The sequence below is a fragment of the Podarcis muralis genome, chromosome 13 (assembly GCF_964188315.1).
Source record: "Podarcis muralis chromosome 13, rPodMur119.hap1.1, whole genome shotgun sequence".
Lineage (NCBI taxonomy): Eukaryota > Metazoa > Chordata > Lepidosauria > Squamata > Lacertidae > Podarcis > Podarcis muralis.
This window is the reverse complement of record NC_135667.1, coordinates 57,147,823-57,171,225: the sequence shown is the minus strand read 5'-3', so window position 1 is coordinate 57,171,225 and position 23,403 is coordinate 57,147,823. Positions and strand designations below refer to the sequence as shown.

Below are 23,403 nucleotides of genomic sequence, written 5' to 3'. Positions count from 1 at the left end.
GCCCCCCGCCCCCTCGGAGCCCCCGCCGCCGCCTACCTAGCGCCGCCGCCATGGCCGAGCCCCGCGCCGCCGCCTCTTCCCCGGGGAAGCCTCCCGGCCAGACGCGGCCGCCCAGCGGCGCCCAGAGACCCGCCCAGGCTCCACCTCCTCCCGCCGCCCGCCCGCCCGCCCGCCCGGGGAAGGAGGAGCCTCCTCGGCCTCCCAGCTCTTGAGACCCCGGGGCTCCAGGAAAGGCAGCTTCCCACATGGCATGCTGCGCCCTCGGGAACCAGGATGGCAGGGCATCCTCAAGATGTTTCCCTTTGCATCCCCACATGAAGAGGCATATGGGCCCTCACCCCACGGGCCACCCTGAGCTGACCACTGGGCAATTCCTGAGAATGCGCTGCCCTACCAGGCATCTTGCAGGGAAACATCTTCAAGGAGTCCCACCGGCTAATGTTACATATACTTCTTGTTGTTTAGTCATGTCCGACTCTTCGTGACCCCCTGGACCAGAGCACACCAGGCACTCCTGTCTTCCACTGCCTCCCACATATACATATATAGTACAGTAGATGCCAATTCAGAGTTTCTGTTTCTGGGCACACGTTGCCTTCCCAGCGAAGCCTCTGCCCCAACATGTGCTATGCGAGGGAGAAATAGCAGCTCTCCCGGGTCACCCATCACTCTGACAGGCATGTCATGAGTGCAGGAAGATGGCTGCTAGGAAAACAGTTTTAAGGTTCTAGAGTCAGCTAGGTAGCCCTGTTGGTCTGACGCAGTCAAAAACATTTTTTTTTTTAAATTGTCCAGTAGCACCTTAAAGACCAACTCAGTTTGTTCTGGGTATAAGCTTTCGGTTATAAACTTATGATCATAGGTAGCTAAGGACTCAAAATGGGGAGAGCTGTGACAAACCAATTTAGGTTGTAGAAAAGGAATCTATATGACCGGGGAGTAAGACAACACAACTCTCTTGAAGAAACATTTGAACGTAGGATGGAAAGACAATGCAGACAAGAGGTCACTTGTCTTTGAAGGTGTTGGCGGTAAGCTGCTTATTTATCCCATCCTGAAGAAAAAGAAAACCAAGAATGTTGCACAAGAGAGAAGCCAACCACCATCATTTCTTCCTCAGAAAGTTCACCCTCCACCCCAAGAGGTTTAGGCTGAATGGTGAGATCCAGACCGTGCTCCTTCTTCCTTACAGAGGATCACTGTGGAGAGGCGAGAACAGGACCAGCACCCTCTGGCCCCTGAGCATGTTTCTCAGCTGGCACCATGACAACAGGAGACGAACCATCCCTGAAACAGAGGGAGAAAGGAGACCTCACAGAATGGCAACCGGAGAGAGCTCTGTAAGGTCCTCTTTTATAAACCTCGCGGGTGGTGCCAACTCATTCCCTTATGGGCTCCCTAGGAAGAGGACCTTCCCCTTCTATGTTTACTATGAGGGAGGGAGAAAGGAGACGCCAGCCTGAGTCCTGAGCCCCCCAACATGACTGAGGGTGGCACTGAGCCCACCTCTTGGGACATTACAGAAAGGACAATACAAAGATATTCCCCCTGCCCAGGGATGTTCACGACCAGAATTATAGTAAACACAGGTAGAGAATAGATCCCTCCTTTCCCACAGAATATGGCCAGGAGCAATTATAGTGCATTACAGATGCAGTGGAATACAACTTTAAAAAACCGCCCAAAGAGAACTGTAAAATGCACTGCAGGCGGAAAGAACAGTGACTCTTCAATCTCAAGATACAGTGGTACCTCTGGTTGCGAACGGGATCCGTTCCGGAGGCCCATTCGCATCATGAAAAGCCCGCGACCTGAAGCGCCGTATCTGAGCAGGTGCGCAGCGTGATTTGGCGCTTCCGTGCATGTGCAAAGCGTGATTTAGTGCTTCTGCGCGAGTGGTGAAACCCGGAAGTAACCCTTTCCAGTACTTCTGGGTCGCTGCGGGACGCAACCTGAAAAAACGTAACATGAAGCAAACGTAACATGAGGTATGACTGTATTGTGTAGGACCTCACTGTCCTAGGCTAGCAGCTGAAAGCCAACAAATCTCCCGCTCAAAGTGAATTAAGAACATTGGTTCCTGCCAAAAAAACAGTGACCACACCTGCCAACTTCTTAAAGGAGATCCTGCTACTCAACAAGGAGAATTGCACCAATACCAGGCATGCTGCTGTTGGAGCAATGAACTCTGCAAGAATAGCAAAGTAGTCCAAGCAAGAGAAGGCAGGAGCATTGCAGACTCCCTCCTCCACTCTCTCTCAGAGACAGGCTTAAGACTGTGATTTGCTTTGCCCTCCCCATCGCTAATAACACAGAAGGCGAGAAGCCAAGAGAAGAGCCCTGGAAGGAAGGCTGAGTGGCTAACTGAGTGCTGGCTCCAACCCCTGTGAGCCCCAGGCGCCGTGAGAGAAAGCTTTGGGCCAGGAAAAGGAAAGGAAAAACTCACAAGAAAAACACTGTGCATTTAAATAACTAAGGGAAAAGGAGGGCCCTGGAAGAGGAGGAGGAGGTGGCAAAAGGCCTGCAAAGCCTGTCTGGTCCAGGTGAGGAAAAGTCATCCTACTCACTGAATGTCCCCCAATCCTCTCTGGAAAATTATAACCTGCTAAAAGAGCCAAGCACTTCTGTTTTCACAGCCATTTCAAATTAAGCAGCACAACCGCCTGCTTGTGCCATTCCATCGTGGACTGTAATATCTCAGCGTTTTTGCCAACATTTTAAAAGAGAAAGCACAGAAGCCCCATTTCCCACAAGAAAGTAATCTTGGTTAATTTCCTTAGATTACATGTCTGCTGCTGGGGCCTCTCCAAAGGACAAGCAAGCAGTCCTATTTGGGGGGGGGGGTGGAGAGGATGTTTTCCACATTAAAAAATGAGACCCAAGAAGGAAGTGGGAGACTCCCCAAACATGATTTGTTATCTCTCCCTCCCTCTCAGCTTTCAGATGGTATTTCCCTGTTCAGGAGAAGCTGAACAAATCTGCAGCGAAATAGGACGTTATTCTATAAAATTACTTTCATAAATGGGCCTAGCAGTCAAACATAGGGCACTGTGGCTAGAAATGCTACAAGAATATAAATGAGGAGCCCACACTTGCAGAGGGAAGGTCATGCAGGCTAAAGCTCAGAATGAGCTCAGGCTTGCAAGAGAAGTTAATAATAGAAAGTGGTTTTTTCACTAATGGCTGAAGAAAGAGAAAGACCAAGGAAGGAGAAGGTCCTTTGCATGGATGGAGATGGAGAAAGGCTGTTGGGTGATGGAGAATGCAGACCTGCTCATCACCTACTTCCAAGTTTCATAGAGCAAAACATCCTTTTCCAGTGCCATCCTTTGCATGTTTGCTCAGATGTAAGTTTCACTAAATTCACTGAATTTATTTCATAGTTTAGGATTGCAGGCTCTGGAGTTTCCCTCTCAGAGTGTGCTCTTTATCAGTTTGCCATGCACTCTTAGAGAGTCTTACCTGGACAACAAATTATTTACCTACAGTTAGCATGAAATGAGTAATGGCTGTATTGTAAGCGGAGACTTTAACTGGCAGCAAATAAAGTTCAGTGTTTGTTTCCTTGTATGAATGAATGAATGAATGAATGAATGAGCAAACTTTCTTTACTTCCAACATTTAACATACAGAATAAACCACCAGTTTTCAATACTTTGCTTGGTAATAATATGAACATTTGGGATCTTACTGGTCAGAAACAGCCAGGATTCACTCCTCCCAGGAGAGGGGAGAGAGGCAATAATGTCTCACCCTGAATGTAAGTGACCTGTTTGAAGGACTCTATGATTTGAAAACAGACGCTGCATGTACTTTTGTTACTTAGGAAAAATCTTAATAAGCACATTCACACACATACTGTTGAGCTGGAAGGGGTTCCGAGAGTCAAGTTCCCTGCAGTCCAGAATGGACTTTCTATGAAGCTGGCTATCTTTGCTACTTACTTGTGAGTAAACCAGAACATCTGTCATGTAAAGAATAGGCTAGGAAGTTTAGGATCAGAATAGTAATAGACCAGCGTGCTCTTCCGAGACGTGGGAGAGACTCGGGGAGTATAGGCTGCTTGTACACTCTGAGTAACTAATAAGGGAACTGCCTGGGAAACACAAAGGCGCGTTGGTCCCAGAGTCCCCAGGGTCTGCTGGGGAAATCAACAAGCTTCTTTGATCTTGGACAAGGAATTGGCAGCTGGAAGCTAGCCTTGCTTTCCCTAGCAATCTGTGTCACGGTTAAACTGAGGAGTGCCAAGTGCACTGGCTTGCAGCCTTTCCAAAAGTAATCTGTTTGGTGCACCCAGGTCCCCTCCCATAAGTGGGAAGCTGGTGGCAGCAACTACCAGAGAGTAAGACCCGTTGACAGCACTGTAGGACTGTTGGGTTGCAGTTGGACAAAGAAGGGGGTGGGGCAGAGTGTTTTCCCACCCCGTCACAGCTTTATCTTTTATCTTGATTTTCATTGTCTGCATGTGTTCTATATTTTAACTTGTAAGCCATCCTAGAAATATTTATGCAGAAGGGCGGCCTACCAATTATTAAAACAAACAACCTTTTAAAATCTATTCAGGAAAATCCAGCCTGCTGCATACTGAACAAGAGACACACATGTTTTGCTTTGTAGCAAATATTTATCTTTATCTGCAATTACAAATTTTAGGGTATTGTTGTTGGAAGCTAAAATGGTATCCATCTCATCAAATACCTTCCACCTGAGTTCTGAGATCCACAAACTCTTGGAAGTTCTGTGTAAACACAAGAAACAGAACAATGCAAACATTTGGTAGCAAGAATAATCCAGGAAGCTGGGGGGACTGACATCCTTGAGGACGGGAATGGGGAACCTGAGGCTCCCATATGTTGTTGGAGTGCAACTGTCCCTGATCCTTACGCTTATCCTTGGGCTGGTGCAGCCAACAACATCTCAGGGGCCACAGCGCCCCCCCCCCACTCAAGGAGACATGGATAGCTTTCCATGTAACAACAATAAATGTTATTCCTGACAGCACATTTATAATTATTCAAACTTGGTTTGAGAGGCAGTAAAGTGTCACCACCTTTCCAAAAGATGCTAGAAATTCTGAAGAACTGATACTAGCAAGGAAAAAAAGCAAGATGAAGTCAGATAAATATGGGCTGATCCACACCTTGTTTGATTTCTACTTCTAGCAATTACCATCGCCTTGATATTAGTAAAGGAGTGAATGCAGACAGACAGACAGACATATACTTACATAGGGTAGATCTGGCAGCCATAAAATATCTCCAATGCAATCCAGTCATGACTATAGCAATGAAGTTAGACAAGGCACCATGACCAACTTGGGTTGGATTAGACCCAAAATGAATAAAAAGCAGCAGAATTTATGCAATGCAACATATACATTATATATTTGAAGATATTTCTTACAAGAACCCCACTGGTAAGAAGTTTTCAATGGAAGCCAGACGGGCCATTATCAGGGATGGAAGGAATGGGGCAAATTTTGCTGGTGGGTTGCTTGAAAAGGAGGCAGAAAGAGACCACTCCTCTCCCCAACCACAAGAACAACACAGAAATCACTCCCCCACCCACCCCTGCTTGAACCCAGAAGCCTTAAGAAAGCAGTTTCCCTTGCTATGGGGGCTTATCTCTGTTTGGATCATGGCCAGGGACTGAAGAGATGGGCCTCACTGCCCAACCTATAGAACCTTCCCCACAAGAACTGCTTCCCAGTGCCAGTAAGAGAAAGATAGCAAGAGAGTAGCAAAGGCATATTTCGCTTGCGGTCACGGGGAGCAGGGAAAGCAAGACAGACGCTTGCCTGGCCCTTCCTGTCTGCACATAAGGGACACACTTTTTGCAGGTGTGCTTGTTCCCTGCCTGGGTGCTTAGTTTGCTTCTCAGGAAGGCCCTGACATTGCATACAAGGCCAGAGCAATGGTGCTAAGCAGAACAGTCCACTTCTCTTCCTTCTTGTGAGCCTTTCTTCCTTAAGGCTCCTTGAACGAAGAGAAGTTTTAAAAGAAAGAAAGACAACAAATGCTATTTGGTGGGGTGTTTTGTGAGCTCAGTTACAAGCTTCCAAAAAAACCTGTTGCTTACTAGCCAGGCCAGGCCTCTTCACAGGCTAGCCATTTGAGAAGTGGCCCTCCACCATGTCCTGACTGCCCCCCCCCCGGCACGCTGGGACGGTTTTGCAGGAGTGGGTTAATATATGGGCTGGAGATTTTGAAAGCTAGACTGAAGAAACCTCTCTCTGTGGACAGTTTTGGCTTAATGAATCCAGTCTCTGTGTCAGCTTCTGCTGACCTTTGAAAATCCTTTCCAAGTCCTGTGATTCTATGGCAGCAAATGTTCAAGCACAGAACATTTGTGAGACGCAGCTCAAATCTCTGGCAATTGGCTTGGTGCAGAATGTTTTAGCTTGTGTAATGCAGCTACACAAAGGGACCTCAATTCACTGCTTGAGGCATAAGACAAGAGGGTCTTTATAAGTCCCAGAGTGGGATACACAGAGCATTCTTGTTTCTTCAGAAGCACACAGGAACCCTCCATTGAAAAACTAGCTGCCCTCACAATGCCAGCTACCAAGTTTCCACTGCTGGATGTTTTTGATGTTTACATTTAATTTGAAAAGCCAGGGGGAACTACATACTGCTTGAAGAAGGCTACCTGCTTTTCAAAATGGGATTAGCTGTTCGTGGGCCAGATTGCTTACCTGACACACCACTTAAAAGTAGAGGAAGACACATTTTCACAGTGCTCTTTTGTGCAAACCAGGACGTAGCCTCAAATGGACAAATGCAATATGTAAACTGGCCAGTTGTGGATATCTTCCACAGCAACTCCTGGGATTGCAGCAGTATTTTGCTCTGTATTTTATAATTTTATAGTACAGTGGAACCTCAGTTTTTTAACATAATCTGTTCTCGAAGAACGTTTGACTTCCAAAACGTTGGAAATCAGGGGCAAGGGGCAGTCGGCAAAATCCACTGAGAAAAAAGAAAAACATGCAGCGGAAGCCGTTTGACTTCTGAGGCGTGTTCAAAAACGGAAGCAATTACTTCCGGGGTTTTGGCGTTTGGCTTCCGAGAAGCTTGAAAACCGAGGTTCCACTGTATTATGATGTTTTAATGATACCAATGTGGTATTTTAAATGAGCTGGTGGTTTATAAGTAGTCTTATAAAATAAATAAATCAATAACATAAAATAATCCCAGGAATGCCCAAATTGTGAACCTGAATCTTCCAGCTCACCTAAGACAGGCTGAACCCCTATTCCTTAGCCTGTCTCTGCCTTGCCCATTCCCAACGTCAGAACTTGAAATTAGAAGATTGCAGGTTCCTGCCTATGAAGACCATTCCAAGAAACCTCATGGACATAACTGGGAGGGGCTTACAAACATACCCCATTTCTCCAGCTAGGTATTAGTAATACAAACCAGAACAACATGCTTATCCAGGATTAAATCCTAAATGAACTACAGTGGTACCTCGGGTTAATAACTTAATTCGTTCTGGAAGGCCGTTCTTAACCTGAAACTGTTCTTAACCTAAGGTACCACTTTAGCTAATGGGGCCTCCTGCTGCCACCCAGCCGCCGCCATGCAATTTCTGTTCTCATCCTGAAGCAAAGTTCTTAACCCGAGGTACTATTTCTGGGTTAGCCGAGTCTGTAACCTGAAGCGTCTGTAACCTGAAGCATCTGTAACCCGAGGTACCACTGTATGTTCCACTGGCATTGAACAGAAGGAGCTGAAGGCTCAAGGGAGCTGCTGATTCAACAACCAGGGTGCTCAATTCCCTTTCATGGCCATTCGCATCTCCACTGCCATAACTCCTTCTGCTGGAGACCCAAGCATCAGTGGCAGGGGCACCATCTATGTGGGGCCATGGGGCGTGCTGACGTCATGCGTGCATGTTGTGGGGAGTGCACGCATGTGTGTGGTGACATTGCATGGCCCCAGACCCCTCAATCATGGGAGGCAAGCCTGATCAGTAGTGTCCTGACCCTCAATCTCACCAATCCTTCATTATCTGACTCACAAACAGGTAAGAACACAACATAAGAACAGAAGCATTCAGTAAATGCAGAATTTAAACCTGCAGACAAACATGATGAATAAATTAGCAGCAAGGCACACAAAAGGTACCTTACGATAGCACAAAATGCAGGGTGCAGAAAAAGCAGTTATTCTCACAGCGACATAGTGGGGGGAAATAGCACAAGATAGACAGAAAAGTGCATTCCCTGAGACCACCAAGGGAGTTCATGGATGAAATTTGAACCAAGAGCTTCTGGGCTCAAAGAAGACACTAGCTCAGTGCAGACTAGAGCCCTTCTCACACATTCATTTAGATATAATGTATGGATATGGGAATGGGGTGGGCAGGATCTTGGGTGCAGGATCTCCTCCAGATCTACAGTCATGTATTATAATGTGCTCAGAGCGCTGCAGCATTTATGCTTACTGTCCAGCTGCCTTGGTCTAACTGAGGTGAATGGCAGGGTATATTTTTAACAAACAGAGGAGAAAACAGGAACATACTCATGGAGTAAACATTAAAAACTAACTTTCTTTAAGGTCCTATCAGTGGCTTCTGTTTTATAGTTTCCAAAGAGGAATCTCACACCAGTTTAATCAAAAACTTGGATGAACCTAACAAGCCAAAGAATTCTGGGGCATCTATCTGACAGATCTTCATAGAAATAGTCTGGTTGCAGATCATTTGTTTTTTCCAAGTCATTTTCACTGACAGTGACAACATATTTTGGCATGCAGAAACAGAAAGCACCCTGCTTGACTGAACATGCACAGATCATAGTCCTCTCTGACAAACATGTTTTTGTCAAGGAGAAAAGGGAAAAATACCACCAGAAACAGTTCATTTACGAACATGCCCAATAATAGAAGCTCCCTCTGAGAAGTTCTGTCCAGCTCTAGAAATAGCACAAAGTATGGCAACTTGTGCTCAATTGGTCCCATTTTGCTAAGAGGATCTCCAGGCTTCTGTTACCTGCCCCTAGTAGGTATCACCGCCTCTACTGTGATGTTTCTGTATGTATATTATTTAGGTTAGATGTGCCCCCTTCTCTTTGCCTAGGTGGGAATATGGATGGCTCGGTGGTCTTAATCTATTTCATCCTGTTTTTATATACCCCCCCCTCTTCCCACTCCTGTGTGACTGCATTTATGTGGACGGCCACAAAATATATAACTACATAGACTGTCCTCCCTCCCTCCCCTCGCTGGGGCTGCTGCCCAAACCAGGGAAAGGCTGCAGCGCAGAAGCACCAGGATGTGGTGGGCGGCAGCATCAAGGGGGTGGGTGGGAGGACAGTGGCTGCTCTCGGTTGCCCTCTTGCCCAGCTTGCAGCAGGGCACCACAGCTGAGATGGCTTGGCAGCCTTGGGGTGGAGCCTGCAGGCAACCCAAGCACCCCAACCCCCACTTGGGAATGAGGTGCCAGTGCGTGGAGAGGCAGCGGGGAGGGCCAGGGGGAGGGAAGGTCAACCTGTCCAGCTTAGCCTCAACCCCTTATTGCTCACCTGGTGCACCTTACTGCACTCCCGCCCCCACCATGCACTGGGGGGGGGGGGTTTGCCAACTTCCAAGCGTCTCTACTCCAGAGACACTTGTCTCTCTTTCTTCTCTCCCTATTAAAGTGGGGTGCTCCCCACTTTACACAGTTTCACTTACATGCACAAGCTCCTGGAATGTAACCCCTGTGTAAACGGGGGGGGGGGGGAAATCCCTGTAATAATAATCGAGGTGAGTATGGATGCATGTGCAAGTTCACACTCGGACACCCCACACTCCAAAAGCCTTCTGTATTGAATAGATTATATAACTCTGAAGGCTGTGCTTTATTAAGATATCATTTATGCAATGAAATGTTTCAGTAATTAGCATAGTAACACTGCTCAAGCAGCCAAAATGACTGAATTTGCAGACTGTCCACAGAAATGTTAGCAGCAGGAAAAATATTCTATAATTTTTTTGTTCTCACGAAGCGCCAAACTTCATCAACCATGCAGGAGAAAATATACCGGTACTTAAAATGTCACCTATGAGCAGAGTCCACATTCAGGAATATGTGTACCTGGATTCTCTGTAAATGATTAACTGTTTTAGCTGACAAAACATGCAAAGCTATATATAGCATCTGATCCAACTCAGGCCTCTTGCACACTTCAGCAATTTTATTGTTGTTAATGCTGCAATAGGTCTGGGTCTCTAGGGTGATCAAATGCAAAGAAGAACGAAGTCCCTGTATTTTCAACAGCTATACAGAAAAGGGAATTTTGGCAGGTGCACCTTGCCATGTGAGAGTCTGAAGAGACATGTCAGCTGAAATTCCGTCTTTTATATGACCATTAAGTGCACAAGATACCTACTTTTTTATCTATTTATACTCCCTGTTTTACTTCCCGTTATTAATGTTAAGCAAACAGTTGAAGAAGCTGCAGCTATTTTGCACAAGGAAAGTCTAGTCTGTACTGTGGAACAATTCTAACAGTTCTAAGAGCACAGCTCTGAGAGGCCAGAGCTGTGAGGACAATGGCAGTGGCACCCACCTGAGAGGCGCCAGAACTGAGCTCCGGTGAGTTCTGGCTGAACAAACCCTGGTTGTAAGATATAGAAGCAAAATACAAAAGACGCTGTCTCACCATAGGGAGTCTCTGGTGATACTGGAAATGCTGGAGTAGTGTGGAGCTTTTCATTCCCATTTTTTGTTGGTGAGAAGATGCTGCTGTCTGCTTCATCCAGGTCTTTCTGACAGTGTTCAACACGCCTCTGGAATATAAAATAGAAACATGGAGGAAGCCCATTTTTCCCAGGCATGATCAAGTCAGCCTACATAAACCTTTTGCCCCACTTTTAAAACGGAAAGATCTCAGCGCTCCTAAAGCCGCAGACAAGTGGACACATGCAGCCCAGTCACAGTTAAGCTGGGGAAATGACCACTGACCCCATTGCCAGATTTACATCTCCTGGGTCCAAAGTGGTAACTACAACAACAGCACAGGGCTGCTTCCAAATCTTTGAAGGCATGCAGACAATCCCAAAAACAGTGATAGATTAGGCATCCTTACTCAAGTAATACTTTCTTACCTGGGGTGTATGGGGTGTCAGGGGAGGGGAAGTACCTCTGGTGGGGGACACGCAGTGCTCCTTCTTGGGCAGTTTGCTCATCTTTGCCCCCCCCCCCGCACTCAGTTCTCACCTGCGGCTCCTAGAAGCTGTCAGCAGGTGACAGCGGACACACCCTGGGGGGAAATGGCTTCAAATGCCTGGCTAAACAGGTGAGGTTGACTGATGGGTCTGAAACCCTTGGTGAGTGAGGGACATCCCTGCATGCAAAGACAGGCTGTGGCGGATTGAGTGGACAAGACCAACACTGGGTCCAATGGTCAGTAAAGCGCTTCCTGCACCTGCTGCTGAGGGAAATGAGGGGCAGGTGGGGCTTGTCATCTTGGAAAGGGAGCCTGTCTAGGACAATGCTGATCCTAAACCTTCACTGCCTTGCAGCCATACTCATTCTTGAGAAAAGTTTCAGGAGTAAACCCTGAGGAACAATCCAAACCCACTGCCTTGCGGAACATCTTTGAGAGAAGAAAAGGTGAAGGAGTAAACTAGAGTAAACAAATCTGGAATGAAGGCCCTAAGGCAATGGAAACAAACTCCTTTGTGCCTAGCAAGCTGGTACATCGGGACCATGTGTCCTGGCTTGTCCACCAGCCTGTTACAGGTCAATGACTCATGGAAGATGGCCATCATTGACCGTGAGCTGAAAAGGCTCAACACTGACCTTGCCGCTCTACAGGACACCAGACTCACTTCGAATGGCAGCCTCTGAGAGTAAAACCACACCTTTTTCTGGCAAGGAGGGCAAGTTCACGGCATAGCTTTCACAGTGAGGAATTCTCTTCTGTCTGTGACAGAATCACCAGCCTGAGGGCTCAGAATGCTTGCTTTCCCTCCGCCTCTCAACAACCTCCGGTCTGGTTAGCATCTTGAGTGTCTAGGCTCCCACTTTGTGCTCTGACCATACAGACCAAGGACCAGTTCTAAGAGGAGCAAGACCAGGTTGTCAGGAGGGTCCCAGCCTGAGAACACCTATTCCTGCTGAGAGAATTCAGTGCTAGAGTTGGGAACGATCATCACACATTGGACACTGCATAGGCCACTTTGGTATTATTGGCAGCATGAAGGAAAACGGGCTTGAACTGTGCGCAGCCTCTGCACCACGAGAACGTTCTTCTCTACCAAGGCAAAACATTGAGTCCTGGAAACAGGCAATATCAGGCCACAGGAACCAGCTGGACTTGATTGTCACCAGGCAATCAGCATTGAACTGTGTTTGTGCCACACGGAGCTACCACAATGCTGACTGTGACACAGATAGTCACTCCCTGGTGGCAAGAAAGATCCATCTCCAGCCAAAGACAGCCCAAAGCCCAAAGCAGAAAGTGCGGCCTTGAATCAACACTGCCAGAACAGTCATGCCTGAACTTTTTGAGTGCTTCCCTGATTTTGTTGAACAAGCTCTACTGACCTGCACCAGACATAGTGTTGAAGCAAGGTGAGACCGCGTCCAAGAGGCAACCTACAACACAGCTATGTCCTCCTTGGGCAACAGAAACAAACCAACTCCTGGCTGGTTAGAGGCTGGCATTAAAGGACATGGAATCTGTTATTGCTGTGAGGCCCTCCTCAACTACAAGTGTGTTCCCTGTGAAAATACACTTGCTACACTGAGAAAGGCAAGGAGCGATGCCCAGCGGATTGCCAGACGATGTGCCAATGACTCCTAGAGCTGTGCCAGAGCATCCAACTTGCTGCTGACACCAGCAACATTCGCCAAGGATGTGCTCTACGGGGAGCTGGCCTCATGCATCAGACCCATTGGCAGACCAACTGTGTTACACAAAGGTACCTGCAAACATGACATGAAAGCTGGCAACATCAACCCCGCCATGTGGGACTCCCTTGTAGACAACAGCAACACCTGGAGACAACCAGTCAGGTCACATATCGACAGCAGTGACCAGAGGAGGAATGACTGCTGAGAGGAGTGCAGAAGGAAGAAACACCATGGTACACCTGCAGCAGCACCACCGGATGTCTTCCTCTACCCCAGCTACAACAAAACATGTCTCTCCCCTATCAGCCTCTACAGCCACAGCAGGTGCTGCAACCTTCCAACAGCTTGGCCTCACCCCCAAAGGCGCACTCTTCCATTCTCTCTCAAGACAGATGGATGCCAACCAACTTTCTTACCTCATTTGACTCCCCTCCAGGCCTGTATGAACCTAGTCTTTCTGCAGAAGGCTCGGCCCATTCACACTTTGGATATAATGGCTGGGCTGAGACATTGTTCTCAAACTGTGCCCGGCTTAACTTCTTGTTTAGTCCACTCAATACGTCATCTGCTTGAGAGCCTGGAGATACAAACACACGGAGAAGCTCGATCTGGTTACACGTTAAACATTCAGACAAATAAGGTAAAGGTAAAGGGACCCCTGACCATTAGGTCCAGTCGTGACTGACTCGGGGGTTGCAGCGCTCATCTCACTTTACTGGCCGAGGGAGCTGGCGTACAGCTTCCGGGTCATGTGGCCAGCATGACTAAGCCGCTTCTGGCAAACCAGAGCAGTGCACGGAAACGCCATTTACCTTCCCGCTGGATACCTATTTATCTACTTGCACTTTGAGGTGCTTTCGACCTGCTAGGTTGGCAGAAGCAGGGACCGAGCAACGGGAGCTCACCCCGTCGCGGGGATTCGAACCACCGACCTTCTGATCGGCAAGTCCTAGGCTCTGTGGTTTAACCCACAGCGCCACCCGCGTCCCTATTCAGACAAATACTTTGCAGCAAAATCTATTGGGCGATATAAAAAGTGACCACCAGGTAAAGTGAGTTTGCAGTAAAGGGATGTAATTCATTGCCAAGGATAAAATCAAGTAGATTTACTTAAAATGGCATCACTGACTGCAGTGTCATCAGCAAACCTAGCCAAAGTAAATTCTAACATTTTGCATTCCAAGTGAGCCCTGGTCAGTACTTGCCATATGTCATCCCTGTACTGCTATTTGCTCATAAAAAGGAACTAACACCGGTTGCTGAATAAGACATTCTTCCTTGTTTATCAGAAATGCTACAGCTGTCAGCACATGCGTGTATTTTTATGTAAGCGCAGGGGAGAAAGAAATGGGGAAGACATAGCAGGGTGGAAAATGGAAGCTTCCCTTTTTAAGCACAGCCTAAGGGAAAGTTAGGCTAAAAGCCCCTTTTCCATCCTAAAATGTTTTCTTTCCAGGGAACAGGCAAAAAGTGGTCTGCTTTAGTACACTGTTTATGATTCAATTTATTATTATTTTTAATATATTTCTATTAAAGATTTCTTGGTTTACAAAAGTTATGTGCAATGTTTCTTTTTTTCAAGTTACATTTTCTACAGGTCAGTTTCACTTGTTGAGACATTAGTGTTACATTAGGAAGAAGAGGGGGAAGAGGGGTTGGGTGGCAATGCTTCTATTCTATTTACTGTATTTGTGGGGTTTCGTGTCAGTGTTGCTTGTGCGGGTTCTCCTTACTATTCGCTTGTATTCCTTTGGTGGTGAGAGAGGTTGGGGTTGGCCTAGGGTGTGATTGTTGCTTGTTTGTGATGAACTTTGTTTTCGTGTGTGAGTGAGGTGTGTGTGTGCTTTTGGATCAGGTTAGACAGATTGATTCGAATGCTGTTGGCGGGTTCCTGTTGTTGTCTTGCTGGGCTGTGTATGTGATGAAGGCGTATTCTTCTATTTGTCCCTGTGTCAGTTTCAGTTTGTTGGTTAATTAGGGCTGTTTCCCCTACTATTTGGTACCACTCGTCCAGGCTTACTCCTGACAGGTCTCTCCAGTGTCTGGCTATGATGCTTCTGGCTGCTGAGAGTAGGTGGGTTATGAGCTCTTTGTGGTGTAAATGGGCATTATTATCTTGGAAGCTGTTTAGTAAGGCCAGTTCTGGGGTGACTTCTAATACTTGCTTAGTTGTTTTGCATATTTCTTGTATGACTGATGTCCAGAAGAGCTGGATATTCATAATTCAAGTTATGAAATATCTTATCACCACAGAAAACTTGGATGATCCAATTTTAGAAATAGCACAGTAAACATTTGCCGCTTTCCTGGCTGGAGGGGAGAACTGGGGTGAAAGGGAAGGGAAACACCTGAGAGACATTAGCCTGAACCCTGAGATTGGGTTTACTTCCGTTCCCATCAGATATTCCGCTGAGAGTGGCCTGGCCAGTATAAAAGAACTAAAAAGTGGAAAGGCACCGGGACTGGATGGATTCACAGCAAAATATTATAAAGAAATGAAATACGCCCTGCTTGTACCGTTGAAAGAAGTGATGAACAATATATTAAGAAAAGGAAAATTACCAGAAACATGGAAAGAAGCATATATTACATTAATACCAAAACAAGATTCGGATTTAACACAAGTAAATAACTATAGGCCGATTTCGCTGTTAAATAATGATTACAAACTATTTGCAAGCATACTGGCAAATAGATTGAAAAAGATATTGAATGAGATAATTCATAAGGACCAAGCAGGCTTTTTACCTGGCAGACAGATGAAAGACAACATAAGAAATATATAATGAGATGAAAAAAAATGTTGAAATATACATTTATTAAGAAACCAGAAGTATTTTTACTTGGCATTGTAGGAGATGATATAAACAGAAAGGACTGTAAATTGTTTTTATATGCAATGACGGCAGCAAGAATATTATTGGCAGAAAAACGGAAGCAAGAAGAATTACTGACAAAAGAAGAATGGAGGATGAAATTGATAGACTATGCAGAATTGGATAAACTAACTGGAAGAATTTGAAACCTGCGGGACCAGAGATTCACAGAAGACTGGTGTAAATTTACGGACTATTTGAAATGTAATTGTGATGACCAGATTACATTTGTAGGTTTGCAAGATGTTTTGTGAGGTAAATTATTTGAATTATTGCAAAAATGGTTAAAGAGGTGGATTGTGAGTTAAGATAATTAAAGGCAATAGGAATTTAAGAAATGCAGAAGAAATGATAAAAATGGTGGATCATCAGAGGTGCTGATGGAAGTCCAAAAATATTGTATAAGATGTGAAGTTCTCTGTAATGTATAATAATTGGTATGTTGAAATTAATATATATATATATATATATATATATATATATATATATATATATATATATATATATAAAGAGAGAGAGAGTGGCCTGGCCAGAGGCATTAGCCAATGGCCTCTCAACCCCTGGATCAGCTGTGAACGAAGCCATTTCTGTTGGCCTTAAACTGGGAAGAGCAGCTTCCTCCTCCACAAACCGGGCAGAGAACACAGCGGCTATTTTCTGAGATCTGCTTTTCATCAGCAAGATTCTCCTAGAGATGTTTCAGTGGTCTCTGAAAATACAGCACATTTGCATCTTATGTGGGGGTGATGTTTGGGGGATGGTGCGTGTATGCAAAAGTGAGTATACATGAGTATGCGTCCCCTTGGAACTGCCCCTGTGTGAGCATCCTTACCTTTGCGGAGCTGGAGGAGAGCTTTGAAGCTCTCCACCTTGCTTACTGGGCAAGTCCTGCTCAGCACGCAGGGTCAGCGATGCTCTCGCCAGACCTTAAAGGTCTTCCTTGTTGAGCCCGATTTTGATGTCACAGCCACGGTTAAAGCACAAATGCTTCCAAAAGTCTTTCAGAGCTTAAAAGGGATGGGGAACACAAACACACACACACACGAAACACTACACTCAGATTCAAAGCACTCCCAATGTTTGGTGCTTTCCACATGTCTCATTATTTATGGTATTTGAATATTTTGCTGGGACGCGGGTGGCACTGTGGGTTAAACCACAGAGCCTAGGACTTGCCGATCAGAAGGTCGGCGGTTTGAATCCCTTTACCTTTACTAATATTTTGCTGGAAGCCGCCCAGAGTGGCTGGAGAACCCAGCCTGCTGGGCAGGGTATAAATAATAAATTATGATGATGATGAATTTTTACATCTTTTTTTCTTTTTTACATATTGCTTGTATTTTGAGAACTCTGTTCATAATAAAAAGGAAAGATTTATACAGGGAGTCTTTCATAATTATTGTCTCATGAGTTTCTCCTAAGGGGAAAAAAGTAAATGAATAATGACATTTCCACCCCCATAAATGGCAAATCACAAGTAAAGTACCTGCATTATAGACAAAATAAAAAAGTAAGTCAACTTCTCCTGGGTCTATGTATGCTGCTAAGGAGACAGAATGCTGGGCAAGATAGAATACTCCCAAATAATTAAGATTTATTCTGAGCAGCCCTAAACCTTGCTTCTGACCATCTTCCCATTGTGGAGGCACAAACACATGCAGTCCCCTATATACAATGGGGGGGGGGGGTATTTGTACAATCACACAAATAGGATATGCTCATTCCAGCTTGGGAGGAGGACGGAGCAACTAACTCTGTGAACAGCTCTTTCTTATTAACTTGGAGGTGCCACTGTAACTGTCTCCAAAATAAACGCTGCTCACAATTCCAAAAATGTTCACAACTCTAGACTGTCTTTATACTGTACACCTTTAGGTGCCAGGCCAAAATGTCTCTCTTCCACCAGGCCTTTGGCTTCATTAACATCTTATACCCTTTTTTTAATGTGTTTGTGGGAGGAGTGAGGGAGGGGGTTTACTGGTTTGTGCTTTTTTCTTCTTGTTTTTCTTATATATTTTGTGAGAGCTAAAGATGAAGGGCGGTACACAAATTTAACAAATAAAATAACAATAAATAAATAAATATCTGAATATACTCTCCCCTTACTCATCTGTCTCCCCAGCCTGAACCCCACAGAACTAAAGCAACTTAAAGGAATGAGAACTACTTGATGGGTCGCCTGCCATTCTCACCCCCCCCCCCCGACATCTTCTCCTAGGGAGGATGTGGCAGAAGAAGTGACATGAGAGACCCAAATCGTAACAGGGAAGATCTGATTGGCCACTTTGAATCTTGGGATTTCATGGTCTATGCGTGCCTCTTTGGGTTTAATATAATGATTGAAATATAAAGATAGAATTTATTTTGATATAAGGTGTAGAAAAAAACATATTAATGAAAAAAGATACAGTGGTGCCCCGCAAGACGAACGCCTCGCAAGACGGAAAACCCGCTAGACGAAAGGGTTTTCCGTTTTGGAGGCGCTTCGCAAAACGAATTTCCCTATGGGCTTCCTTCGCAAGACGAAAGCCCATAGGGAAATCTCCGGGACAGCGGGGAAGCGCAGCGCGTCTTCCCCACTGTCCTCGGACCTCCTCCCGCTGCCAGGCTTCGGAAGGCTGCTCCGAAGCCTGGCGTGGGGCGGAGAGGTTTTTTAAAAACCCCGGGACAGCGGGGGACTTCTCCGCTATCCGGGGCGATTTTAAAATGCTGCCGGGTGGCAGCGCTGCCGCCCAGCAGCATTTAAAAAAACCCGGGACAGCGGGTTTAAAATCGCCCCGGGCGGCGCGTTTCTCTGCTGTGCCGGAGGGCTTTTGAAGGCAGGCGGGGGGAGCAAAGACTTTCGCCCCCCTCCCGCCTTCAGAAGAGGTCCTGGAGGTCTTCTGAAGGCAGGCGGGGGGCGAAAGTCTTTGTTCCCCCCTGCCTGCCTTCCTGTTCTCCGCTGTCCCGGAGGGCTTTTGAAGGCAGGCGGGGGGGGGGGGGAGCAAAGACTTTCGCCCCCCGCCTGCCTTCAGAAGAGGTCCTGGACCTCTTCTGAAGGCGGGCGGGGGGCGAAAGTCTTTGCTCCCCCCTGCCTGCCTTCCTGGGAGAGCGGAGAAACGTGCAGCCTCTCCTTGCGGAGGGGTTGCGCACAGCTATGGAAGAAGGCAAGGCAGCGAGCGGGATGGATCCCGTTCGCTGTTTTGCCTTCCCCTTTAGCCCCGCGCAGCCTCTCCTTGCGGAGGGGTTGCGCGCAGCTATGGAAGAAGGCAAGGCAGCGAGCGGGATGGACCCCGCTCGCTGTTTTGCCTTCCCCTTTAGCCCCGCGCAGCCTCTCCTTGCGGAGGGGTTGCGCGCAGCTATGGAAGAAGGCAAGGCAGCGAGCGGGATGGATCCCGCTCGCTGTTTTGCCTTCCCCTTTAGCCCCGTGCAGCCTCTCCTTGCCGGGAGACACTGCGCAGGGCTTTCCTGGCTTTTCTGGGAGGTGGGGGAATTCCCCCACCTCCCGCAAAACCGGCAGAAGCCGCGCGCACTTTAAAAGGGCTGCACGGCTTCTCCTGGCTTTCCTGTCCCCGACGGCTTTTGAAGGCATGCGGGGGGAGCAAAGACTTTCGCCCCCCGCCCGCCTTCAGAAGAGGTCCTGGACCTCTTCTGAAGGCTGGCGGGGGGCAAAAGTCTTTGTCCCCCCTGCCTGCCTTCCCAGGGGCTTTTAAATCGCCCCGGACAGCGGAGAAGTCCTCCGCTGTCCCGGGGCGATTTTAAAATGCCGCCTGCCAGCATTTTAAGATCGCCCCGGACAGCGGAGAAGCCCTCCGCTGTCCCGGGGTTTTTTAAAATGCTGGGGGGTGGGTGGGAAGAAAAGCCCTTGTCCCCCCCCCCCAGCCTTCAGAAGAGGTCGGGGGACAGACTGTCCCCGGACCTGGTCCGAAGTCGGTTTCCATAGGAACGCATAAATTGATTTTCAATGCATTCCTATGGGAAACCGTGCATCGCAAGACGAAAAACTCGCAAGAAGAAAAAACTTGCGGAACGAATTAATTTCGTCTTGCGAGGCACCACTGTAAATGACTTCAGTTCCATCCCAATGTTCCAGAGATCTGTAATAGGGAGATACTGAGATACTCCATTTCTCAGTGGCAAACTTTTAACATATTCACACTATGCAATGGCAAATGGAAGCTTTTAACCACTGAAGAAAAACACATTTCATTGATGCATCATGAAGAATCACTCACCCTGCTGAGGCAGGTTTCTGTCCAGGACCTCTGCCTTCCCATGGGATCTGGGGCTCATCCCAAACCCTCCCATGTCCATTTGAGGGCTGGCAAGGCCATTCAGCTGACTTGTGTCTCTGCTTATTGTCTTGATACATGTGGGAATAGGCTCAAATGTTGGGTCCAGTTCTAATATTAATCTATTAAGCTGCTCAATGGACTGATCAATATCCAGGGTGGGGGAGGATGGCAAACCTGCTGAATCGTTTCCCACGTTCAATCCCAGCTCAAGGTTGTGTTGTAATTTTAAAACCTCAGGGCCAGGGAATTGTGCTATCTTGCTGGACGGTGGCACACTCCCAAGACTCCTCTGCACAGCATCTCTGCTGCTGGATCCCCGCGCAGGGGTATCTGGACCTCTGGCTTGGCTGCGCAGGTTGCCGGAGTTCTCAGCCACACCACGAATACCAAGCCGTACTTCATTCTCTGGGCTGTAAGCGTACTGGTGAGCGACGACCATTTGCTGTTCCCGCACCCATGTCTGGGTTGGGTAGCCACTGAGGCTGTAGGCCTGCGGCTCGGTGGAAACGGCAGTATTTCTCGGCAGCTGCTGAGACTGCTTTGGGTCGGTGCCTCCAAAGTGCCTCTCATATCTGGCGTCTCCAGCAATGTCCAAATCTGGGACCAGAGTGTTGCTGTACTCCTCCTCCAAAGTATTACTTCCAAAGCCATCTGACAGAAGAGAATTCTGGCTGCTTTTGTGGCAGCGGAAGTTTCCAAGGTGGTTGGAATGCTGCCCTTCGGAGGAGGACAAAGTCCCAAGGCTGCCCACGCTGTGGAGCTCGTGGCTGGACACCTCGTCATCCAGAATGTCTGTTTCCCTGTCCTTGTGCTTGGCCCCTCCATTCACATGAACCTGGGCGGGTACTATGTGGCGAGTCCCACTGAACGTGCTTTGGGCATCGGTCATATCCTTAGGAGGACTGGCTGAGTGCTGCAGACCAAGGCCGCTCAGCAATTGCTCCAGCCCCTCTTTCTCCAGGGGGCTCAGGACACTCTGGGTTTCTGGCAGGGGACGCTCTTCAGTCCTGTCCGTCCTCAGAGAGGCTGTAGAGTGTCCCGAGTCGCTGCCCACGGACAAGGCATAGTCCCTGGGGTCAGGGCTGGTAACTACAGCAGCCGGGGCCCTGCGGGGAAAGGGGCTCTCACAGCAGCTTTTCTTCCTCGCTTCAGCATACAAGTTGCCCCCCGTGGGGTCCTGGGTGCGCAGCACTGCAAAGAAATACAGCAGGCATTATATAAGACGAAACAGAGTAGAGTTGGGGAAGGGGGGCAAGAAGAAACTATTTAATATTGTTTATTATTATTTATTAAAAATTTTGGTTGCTTTATCTTGCCCAGGGCAGTCCAAAGCAACCCACAACCAAACAGACAGAAGGACAACCCTCACAGCCCCACGTTAAGGAAAAGGAGGCTGTGAGGAGGCGGGGCTTTCAGTCTTGGCAAGTGATCCATGGGGCCAGACCTACCTGGGGTGAGATGCTGTGCTCATTAGGCCTGACACTCAACCAAGTCCGAGAAGATCGTATTTTGCTAATAATGAGTTGACTTCAACTCTGAAGAGTGTGATTACTGACTTGTGACACAAGGCCACCTGAGCCTCAAGCTGCAGCAAAGGATCCAGAAGGACCCGCTGGCTGCGTGCCCACTCTTTCAGAGGAGGCATCTTCACAGCCATCTGGTCTAGGAAACCGCCCCCGCCGCCAACAGCACCTCTGTCTTATCTGGCCTGAGCTTCAGTTTATTGGCTTTCATCCAGTCTAATATCGAGGCAACACACACACACACACACACACACACACTATAGAATTTTTTTTGGGGGGAAACCCCTCCTAAACCCTAGATATTAGTAAATGGTGAGGTTTTGATTATTTGGAATGTGAAGGGAGAAATGCAAGCTGCCGAGGAATTCCTGGCTTAGCCTAGGCAAAACAACCTGGCCAAGCTAGGGCCATTAAGATACAAGAGAGGGCCATTGAGAGCCCTTGGCAATGCAAGAGAGCTGTCCTCCCCCCTTGTGTGAACAGAGACTGGGGGGTTGGAAGGATGGCAGGGTAACTGGGTGGGAGGTGACGGGGGGGGGGAGTCTTGAGGAAGGGTTGCTGGGAAGAAGAGGAAGGAAGGAAGACTGGAATCCATCTTGGGTAGGTAGGCTGAAAGCTGGCTCCATTGAAATGACTATGCTGTAAGATCTGGACTCCCTCCATGCAGACTGAAAGTGTAAACAGGTGAATAATGGTAAGGTGACCTAATGGTAAGGGGTCGCTTTACCTTTATTTCACTCAGAACATCATTTTAGTGGCCCACAGAGAATACGGTAATTTAAAAACAAATTACAAACCACGGTTTTAAAGAGGAGAGAGTAAGAATAAAATTCTGGCTGCCCCCCACTCCCAAAACAATTACTTCACTGTGTACTCCTGATAATCCACTATCTCACTCCACACGTAGCAGGAGGCTCTTCATCTCAGGGTTGTGGGTTTGAGCCCCACGCTGGACAAAAGATTCCTGCATTTTCGGGGGTTGGACTAGATGACCCTCATGACCCTTCCAACTCTACAATTCTATTTCACTTGTTTTAAAAACTATAGTACATAGCCCAGCTGAAGTTAAGCACATCCTTACTCCAGAGGAGGCGGACAGCAGCCAAAGGCAAATGGATGGGAGAGAAAGGAGGGTGAGTCTGTTTCCCAGCTTCCTAGAAATACCAACTGCTGCTGCAGGTCTTCTGGCACTCTTTGCCCCTAATGGGCATAAGCTCCACAAACGCTCATCCAATTTGCAGATGACACCAAACTGGGAAGGGTAACTAATGCCGCAGCAGATAGAATTGGGACTGAAGATGACCTTAAGAGATTGAAGAACTGGGCCAAAACTAACAAAAAGAATTTCAATAGGGACAAATGTAAGGTGTGAGGCAGCAGCAAAAAAGCTAATGCTATTATTCTGGGCTGCATCCACAGAAGTCTTGTGTCCAGATCAAGGGAAGTCATAGTTCCACTCTATTCCAGACCACACCTGGAATACGGTGTCCAGTTCTGGGCACCACAATTTAAGAAGGATGTTGACAAGCTGGAAGGTGTGCAGAGGAGGGCAACCAGAATGATCAAGGGTCTGTAAACCAAGCCTCAGGAGGAGCGGTGGAAGGAGCTGGGTATGCTTAGCCTGGAAAGGAGGAGACTGAGAGGAGATATGAGAGCCATCTTCAAATATCTCAAGGGCTGTCACATAGAGAATGGAGCAGGCTTTTCTTTTCTTCTGCTCTGGAAGGTAGGACCTGAACCAACGACTTCAAGTTACAGGAAAAGAGATTCTGACTAAACATCCGGAGAACTTTTCTGACAGCAAGAGCTGTTTGGCAGTGGAACGGAGTCCCTCAGGAGGTGGTGGACTCTCCTTTCTTAGAGGTTTCTAAGCAGAGGCTGGAT

General features: G+C 47.4%; 1 protein-coding gene across 5 annotated transcripts in view; it reads right to left on the bottom strand.

Annotated features, from left to right (window-relative positions):
• Positions 1–23,403, bottom strand: part of TNS3 (tensin 3) — a 92,965-nt gene that overhangs the window by 20,056 nt on the left and 49,506 nt on the right. For all 5 annotated transcript variants that reach the window (XM_077917678.1, XM_077917679.1, XM_077917681.1 and 2 more), the window contains 3 exons: positions 19,937–21,187; positions 13,263–13,423; positions 10,649–10,775 (listed from right to left, as the gene is read on the bottom strand). In XM_077917678.1, coding sequence (XP_077773804.1) covers positions 10,649–10,775; positions 13,263–13,423; positions 19,937–21,187 — 1,539 coding nt within the window. The remainder of the gene's footprint in view (positions 1–10,648; positions 10,776–13,262; positions 13,424–19,936; positions 21,188–23,403) is intronic.